At 57.8% G+C, this 8,196-nt stretch overlaps 1 protein-coding gene across 2 annotated transcripts in view; it reads left to right on the plus strand.

Moving 5' to 3' along the window:
* CORO7 (coronin 7) overlaps positions 1–8,196 on the plus strand; it is a 54,966-nt gene that overhangs the window by 18,697 nt on the left and 28,073 nt on the right. For both annotated transcript variants that reach the window (XM_045993860.1, XM_045993861.1), the window contains exons 7-9: positions 2,223–2,273; positions 7,562–7,648; positions 8,111–8,193. In XM_045993860.1, coding sequence (XP_045849816.1) covers positions 2,223–2,273; positions 7,562–7,648; positions 8,111–8,193 — 221 coding nt within the window. The remainder of the gene's footprint in view (positions 1–2,222; positions 2,274–7,561; positions 7,649–8,110; positions 8,194–8,196) is intronic.

Here is an 8,196-nt window from a genome sequence, read left to right on the forward strand (position 1 = left end):
GCCTGGGTGGCTCAATGGGTTAAAGCCTCTGCCTTCGGCTCAGGTCATGATCCCAGGGTCCTGGGATCGAGCCCCACATCAGGCTTTCTGCTCAGCAGGGAGCCTGCTTCCTCCTCTCTCTCTGCCTGCCTCTCTGCCTACTTGTGATCTCTGTCTGTCAAATAAATAAATAAAATCTTAAAAAAAAAATTAAGAAAATTAAAAGTTCTTGCCAGGGACACCTCCTGGGTGGCTCTGTTGGTTGAGTGTCCAGTTCTTGGTTTCAGTTCAGGTCGTGATCTCAGGGTTGGAAGACGGAGTCCCATGTCAGGTTCTACTCCGCTCAGTGCGGAGTCTGCCTGAGATTCATTCCACCTCCCTGTCGGTCCCCTTCTGCCCCTCCCCCAGCTTGCACGCACTCTTTCTTTCTCCCTCTCTCTCTCAAAAAAAAAAAAGCTTTAAAAAAAGAAAAAGGAAAGAAAGTGAAGTAAAAGTAAATAAATCGTCCTTGCTAAATCCAGAGTCACCCAGAGTTCCTCCTGTATTATCTCCTAGAGCTTTTTATAGGTTTGTATTTTACAGGTAGGTCTGTGATCCCTTTCGAGTTGACTTCTGTAAAAGATGTAAAGTCTCTGTGTGGATTCATCCTTTTGGATGGAGACGTGCAATTTTTCTAGTACCATTTGTTGAGAAGACCGTCCTTTCTCAAATGTATTGCCTTTACTTCTTTGTCAAATATCAGCTGATTGTATTTGTGGGGTTCTGGGTCTGGGCTGTCTGTTCTCTTCCTTTGAGCACTTGCCCTTACGCCAGCACCACACTGTCTTGGTTAACAGAGCTTTAGAATAAAGTCGGGCCCCATCCGTCCTTCGACTTGGTCTTCTCCTTCAGTATTGTGTTGGCCGTGCATCTTCTGCCTGTCTGTATACACTTTAGAATCCGTTTGTCCATAACCACAAAATAACTTGGTGGAGTTTTCACTGGGATTTCGTTGAATCTGTAGATCAACTTGGGATGAATGGACATTTTGACGTTACTGATTATTATTATTGATTATATCCCTATCCACGGACATGGACTCTCTCTGTGTTTATTTAGTTCTTTGATTCTTTTCATCAGAGGTTTGTAATATCCTTCCCCATAGATCTCATACGTATTTTGTTAGATTTATAGCGAAGCATTTCGCATTTTTTCGTGCCGGTGTAAGTGGTATTGTGTTTTTCATGTCAAATTCCGATTGTTCCTTGCTGGGTTGTTGTTTTCAAAATATGAAAATACGAGTCCACGCTGAATGCAGCAAAGTGGAACTGTGCTAAGATGAAAAGAAGAAAAGCTGATCATCCCCCACCTTCCCTGTCCCCAGCACTAACACACAACCCGTGCTGTTCAAGACCTTTCTCCTTGCTCAGCAGACTTGCAAAAGCTACAGGAATGTGGTCAAATAGAGATCTTTGTTTACTTTTGCCACAGCAGAATCACACCATCCGCGTTATTCTCCACCTTCCTTGTAGCACTTAACAATTGGTCATGGCCAAGCTTGTAAGTAGTCAGTGGATGTAAATTCTGCTCCCTTTCTCCCTCAGTCCTTTATGCATGTACATGTCTGCACAGGCACACCCACTACTCCATGGAATAGAGTCCTTATGCACGGTATGGGCACTTCATTTGGTGTATATATATATATATATGTATGTCTGACCTATTCCTGTTTCCAGTCTCAGGTAATCTGAGTCAGTAGCTGTATGCCGAGTGACGGTTGGGATGTGTAAGCTCGCTATCCTGGTTAGTCACCAAGTTCTTTAGGTGTAGAAATGACATCATCTTTTGTGCTCCTCTGGGCCGAGCTGACCAGGCATTTACCAGCCGGTAGCCTGGAGTTTGGTTCTGGGCCTCGTTTGCTCCATCTGTGACGGGGTCACGGGGATAGCACCACCTCAGAAGGTGGCCGGAAAGATGGGGAGAGAGCAGGCGTGTAGTAGGCCTGGCGCATTGTAGGGGCTCAGCAAATGTGAACTCCTGTGTCTGAGTTCTCTGGTGTGGGTGAACTGGGGCAGGAAAGGGGGCCTGCCCCCTGCAGTGAGAAGGAGGAGCCAGGCTGGGGAGGGGTCCCCTGGGGCGTGAGGGCAACCCTGTGTACTAGGAGGTGGGGCCATCAGAGCCTGTGGGTAGGGGAGAGAGGCTGGTCTCTAAGGACCCTGCCTGTCCCAAGTACACTCTCTATTTACTCCTCTCTCCTTTTCCAGGACAAGCAGCTGCGGATCTTTGACCCCAGAACAAAGCCAGGGGCCTCCCAGGTGAGTTGTGTGGGTGGGGGGCTGGGCTGAGGCCCTGGGGGCTCCAGCAGGTATAGGTAGGGGCAGGCTCGGCCTCTTAGCAGAGATTCTGCCACACCCCAGGCCCCTGGCCCAGGCCCGATGGGTGTGTAGGGGTCACCTGGGGTGGGCTCCTGCTACCGGAAGCTCTTTCTGGGAAGCATGTTTTGGGTCCTGGGAGGACCTGGCTTGGATCACAGGGAGGGGCGCAGCCTGGCTGTCCACAGCCTTCAGTGGAGGCGTCCTGTGGCTTTAGGAAGCTAATCTGAGACTCCAGCTTCCTCTCCTTCCTTGAGACCCTCATGCCCCCCTGCTCATCCTGGCGCAATTGGCAGAGGCCAGCCTTGGAGGAACCAGAAAGACACAGCCGCCCACCCCGTACCCTTCCAGCCCCACAGCCCGGGGACCTTCATTCTGTACTTGGGGTCTGTCCTGGGACCTAGGCACTGAGCATGTTTGGTTTGTGTTGGTGATGGTGCTTGGGGCGGGATGCCTGGGGCCTTTTGAGTGCTGAGTGGGTGATGTGTTCTGGGTTCATGCTACAGCCACTGAGCCACTGGGGAATCAGTCATTCATTCATTCGACATCAGCTCAGTACCAGGCATGCGGTGAAGGGCCTGTCACTGGGGCTGTGGGAAGCCGTTAAGAGAGTTTTAAGCAGAAAGTGAGATAAGCAGGTTTACAGTTTTGAAAAATTTTTCTTGAAGGTGAGGAGGCTTCTTTCCTGAGGAAGGTTAAGATCAGGGGGAGAGCTCCCCAGCGAAACCCAGGCCCGTCCCAGACACCCTGTCTCCATCTCTAGGACTTGTTCCCCACCTGGGGTCAAGGGTCATTCACCAGCCTAACCCTGATCAGCAGTCGTGAGGGGTGCGGGGCCTTGCCCCCATACCTTTAGCATGTGCCTGTGCGCACGCACACATGGGATCCCCGTCGCGCAGGCCACAGCGAGTTTTTGCCCACGATAACCCAGTTGGTTCCGTTTCTGACCGGCCGAAGACCAAAAGGAGGTCCTGTATTGACCAAGCCTGGCAGGCGTGGTTTCAGCACCCCCCGCCCCCATTCCAGCCCACCGTGGCCTTGCTTCCCGGGGAGCTTGGCCCTGTGGCTGGTGGTGGTGGCTGTCCGCGTCCCAGGACTGTGGTGTGAGCAGTGCGTCCCACTGGAGTTTTCCGTGTTTGACCTCCAAGCCTCTGCCCGGAAGGGGGCATCCCAGGTTGAAGGAGGGAGGTTGAGGCCCTCCACGTCCAGCTTTCTCAGGGCCCTGGGGCACCACGCATGGTACCCCATTCTTGCCCCAACTGGCCTGAACATTTTCTTCCTTTCTTGCCGCCTCCTCCAGCAAGCGGTGGGGGGATAGACAGTGATGGTGCCGAGGTGGAGACCGAGTGGCTGCCGTCCAAAGGGCTCCAAGTTTCTAGAAGAAGGGGGAGAGGATCTGGTTCAGGAGGGAGCCCCCCTGAATGGGGCTTCTGGGCCAAGGAGACCTGGGAAGAGCGTGGGTGGCTCCTACCCCCCTCCCAGCTGCTGGGATGCTGCCTGGGCTCTGCCGCTGGTGCTGGTGCGGGGGCAGCGGGGCCTGGAATGCTGCCCTCCTCGTGGCCCTGCCCCCCACTTCCGCCCAGGGCATCTGGCCCACACCTGGCTTCTATTAGGAAAACCGCTGCTGGCGGCCAGGGTCGGTGTGAGCTGAGGGGCCCGCTCAGGGGAGAGACCTTCTGGGAGTGCCTTCTTTTGAGATCCTCCTTCCCCACTAGAGAGGGGGGTGCTGCTGAGGGGGGTCGAGGGAGGATGCACTAGGGGCTGTCACCACAGCCTGGAAGCTGGGTGGGGCGCCCTGGGGAGTCCTCCCCCTGCTGTCGTTTTTGGGCCCCGGGTGACCTGAGCTTGGGTTGGGAGATGCTTGGGCAACTCTCTCCTGTTCCCCCATCCCCCACCTTGTATCTAGATTGCATTTATGACCATTTATTATACCCCGAGCCCTTGGCACACACAATCTTTTTCCACGTTCACGATTGTCCTATAAAGCTGGCCCTTTGGTCATTTCTGTCCTAGGGGCACACCAGGGCAGCCTAGGCGGGCTCATCTGTTGGACGCTGCAACCCCTTCACTGTCGGGAGCCTGGGTGGGGGCGGCCAAGGCCTGAAGCCATGGGTGTGCCAGGGATGGAGCTGCCTGCGGCCAAAGGGGCGTCCAGAGAGCTGCGAGGCTTCAGCACCGGCCTCGGGGCAGGAGGGCCCTGGAATCAGCCCTCTGACCTCTGGCGTGGGCTGGTAGACCTGAGCCTGGCCGAGGAGGGGCATAGGTGGGTGGTGGGGGGTCTTACACCAGAGAAGGTCCCCAGGGGCCCTACACTGCTCCTCCAGCTGCCCTGCCCCATACAGCAAACGTTGCCTTGGCGACAGAGGGGGGACTTGGCTGTACCGCAGCTGGAATGCCGGGTATGTGCCTGCTCCTGGCGCCCCTGTGCTGGGCAGTCAGCACCTCCTGTTCCCTTCTTGGGGCCAGGTGTGGGGGAGACAGGAGGGGACCGAGGGGCTTCTCCCTGGGCAGGGTGCCCTGCTGCTTGTTGGGACAAAGGCCACCCCTGTGAGGGGGGAAAGCCCAAGGCCTGGCTTGGAGGCCTTGGGGATTACCACCGGCGGTTTCCCCTAGAGCCTCCTGTCACAGAGCTGGGACTTCGGGGTGGCAGACTGCCCGAGTTCCAGCCAGACCTCTCCTCTGCTCAGGAGAATGAGAATTTGGGCATCTGGAGAGAGGGCTCCTCCTCCCTGAGTCCCACTGAGGTCAGGGAAGAAGAACTTACCAGTTTTAAAATACAAATCATTTTAATGATCTGGGGACAGAGGAAGGAGAAGGTGGTCAGCGGCCAGCCCAGCCCCAGGCCAACCCAGCCCCATTCCGTGGGGCTTCCTGTGGCTCCCGGGCACACTGAGCCAAGTGTGCCGACAGCGGGCATGCTGGGCCCAGGCTAAGCTCCAGCCTCATCTCAGCTTCCTTGGTGCCTTCGCTGTCCTCAGACACCAGTGCCCTGCCCATCAACCACCCTGTGGGCAGCTTGGGTCCCCTCGTGTGAGCCCAGGGGTGTGTGCTGGGAGGCAGCTGAGACCCGGGGCCCCTCCTGGTCCCAGCTCTGCTGGCTTCTACCTGCTGCTCAGTCTCCTCATCTGTTGTCACCTCAGGTCCCTGTCACACAGACACGGAACAGTCACCCAGCCCACAGGGGGCAGGGGCTCAGAGAGCTGACAGCTGTCTTATTAGGTGACTTGAGGCAGGTGTCTTCTCCTTGAGCCTCTGGTTTCTCCATGTGTAAAATAGGAAGATGGGAGACAGGCCAAGGTCGATTCCGTCCCTGACCTGTGCTTCTGAATGAAAAATGCTCCGTTGCAGCCCGCACGCCCTGCAGGCTTGGGGGCACCTCCTTCCCTTGCCTCTTGCCCCCCGCAGTGGCGCCGGCCTCTTCGCTCGCCCAGGTCCCCATCATCACAGGTGCTGGCCCCCTTGCCTGGCTCACGCCTGCTGATCCTTCCTGCCTTCGCTCACATGTCACCTTAATTTCCTTCCCTCTATTATACTTTTATTGTACTCCGTTATCAGGCTTTCTAAGAAAATGCATACGGGGTATGTGCCAGACAAGCCCCCGGGCGTTCACCAGCGTTAACCCTTCCTGCAGCAGCTCTCTGAGGGTGGTCCTGTTCCCCGGCTCCTTCTCCAGCTGAGGGAACAGGCACGGAGGCCTAGAGCCGTCATGCTGGGAGGAGGCCATCAGTCACCAGGCAGCTTTGCACCCAGAGCCGCGGCCCCTAACCTTCACTTCCCGGCACTTACAATAACGTGCAGGGACATAGGGATTCCTGTTTGGTTCAGCTCTGTCTCTCAGCTTGTGTGTTCAGTGAGGCGGGGGACCCTTTCTACTTTCACATGTCCCCAGTGCCTAGTGGAGTATGCTGCTCGAACATTCGTATTATGAATGAGCAGCCCCGCGTCACCCAACGACGTGACCATCCATCAGAGAAGCATCCGAGAACCACCCGGCCGGCCCACCGCCGCCCCTAGCATGGAGCTTGGCCTGGGGAGACCTCACAAGTCTGGTGCATCAAGGAGTGACGCCCGACGCTTTGCCGGCCGTCCGGTTTGCTGTGCACCTGGGATATTTGCACCCCAGTGAAAGGGAGGGCCCGTGTGACAGCCCTGACTCTCGGGTGTCGGGCATGGCTGACCTAGTCTGGCCCCACAGCCCCTCGGATGTGGAGAGGGGTGTGAGGCCCTGGTTCTCAGGCTGCAGCCCTGACTTCCTGTGCTGGCTGCCGAGTGGGGAAGGGAGCAGTGAGAAAAGCCCCTCGGACAACATGCGCCATTCCAGGGTCTCCCACGCTGGGGTCCGCCTCCGCGGGCTGGGGAGGGGACGCTGGGCCAGCTCCTCCCAGGCTACCTCCCTCCCTCATTCATTCCCAAGGAGATCGTGGGAAGCTTGGAGGAAGCTGGCCACAGTTTGGGGTGAGCTATTTTTGGCAACAGGGTCTTTGGTCTCAGGCTCCAGGGGCCGAGGTGACTGGGAGGGAGCTGTTTGCATTTCCTCTGGGCCCCCTCTGCTCCTTGAACACACACCCCCCCGCCCCGGGCCCTGGGGACAAGGCCGCCTATGGTATGAACTTGCCTCTTCTCCCTGGGCTCAGGAAGCCTTCCTGCTGGCAGCTCCCGCACTGGGGGAAAGTGAGGAGGGGCACTTATCTGCCCTCTCCGGGGACCATTCCCTAGAGCTTGGCACCAGGCCCTCTCCCCAGGCCCTGGCAGTCAGGAGGTGGCCGTGATGCTCATACTCCCCTGATCTGTAGTCAGCCGGTCCCTCTCGCATGTGGTGTCAGTCGGTCCTTGGCGAGCCCTGCGAACATGAGCCCCACTCACAAATGAGGAAATGAGGGTCTCCGAAAGCATGGGGATCCCCAGAACTTGGGGATGGTGACTGGCAGCTGAGTCCCTCCTCTGGGCTTCCTGGAAGGACAAGGGTGTGCAGCTACCCTGAGCCCTGACCCTGTGGCCAGGTAGCCCCTACTGTCCCCTTTGGAGGAGGGGCACTGAGCCCAAGCATGGTGCCAGGTTAGCCATCTGGGTGCAGTGCTGTCCTCAGCCATCCTGTCGTGATGCTAGGCTTCCCCGTGCCCCAGTTGCTGGGGCTCACCACCCTGGCCCCTCCTGCCCTCCGTGGGGCTCTCAGGCAGGTGGCCCACCCCGGGAGGCCCCAGAGGCGCAGCGCCATCTTGTGTCTCCTCCAGAGCACGGAGGCCCACAGGAACAGCAAGGATGGTCGGCTGGCGTGGACCGGCACCCAGGAGCAACTTGTGTCCACTGGCTTCAACCAGGTAGGGCTCCTCCCAGATGGGCAGGGCACCCACACCCAGAGGGTAGGGATGAGGCCCACTGGGAGGTGGGGGGTGTCCAGCCAGCTCTAGGCCTGTCCATATACGGCCCTGTGTGCGGCCGGGTCTCGGAGCCCCAGGGGACCTCCAGCTGCTGAAAACTGGCAGATTCCATTCGCAATAGCTAAGCCTGACCCTGGGAACTGTGGCAGCCTCCCCCCCACTCCCAGGAGTCCATGGACAGAACCGCCCCCTTGTCCCTTGTCACCTAGGGGTCCTTAAAGGGGCAGGACATGAAAACCCAAACTCTCCCTCCCTGGCATGACTCATCCCCCCCACCCTCCAAGCACTGCTCTGGGCCAAGTACCCTTGTGCCAGGCTGTGTCCCGAGGTGCTGGCTTCCCAGGAAGCCCAGGGGGCTGAGGGATGGGCCCTTCTGAGCCCCTCTTTGCCCCCTCCATGCAGATGCGGGAGCGGGAAGTGAAGCTCTGGGACACCCGGCACTTCTCCAGCGCCCTCGCCTCCCTCAGCCTGGACACGTCGCCCGGGTA

This window comes from Meles meles, chromosome 21, assembly GCF_922984935.1.
Source record: "Meles meles chromosome 21, mMelMel3.1 paternal haplotype, whole genome shotgun sequence".
In the NCBI taxonomy this organism is placed as follows: Eukaryota; Metazoa; Chordata; class Mammalia; order Carnivora; family Mustelidae; genus Meles; species Meles meles.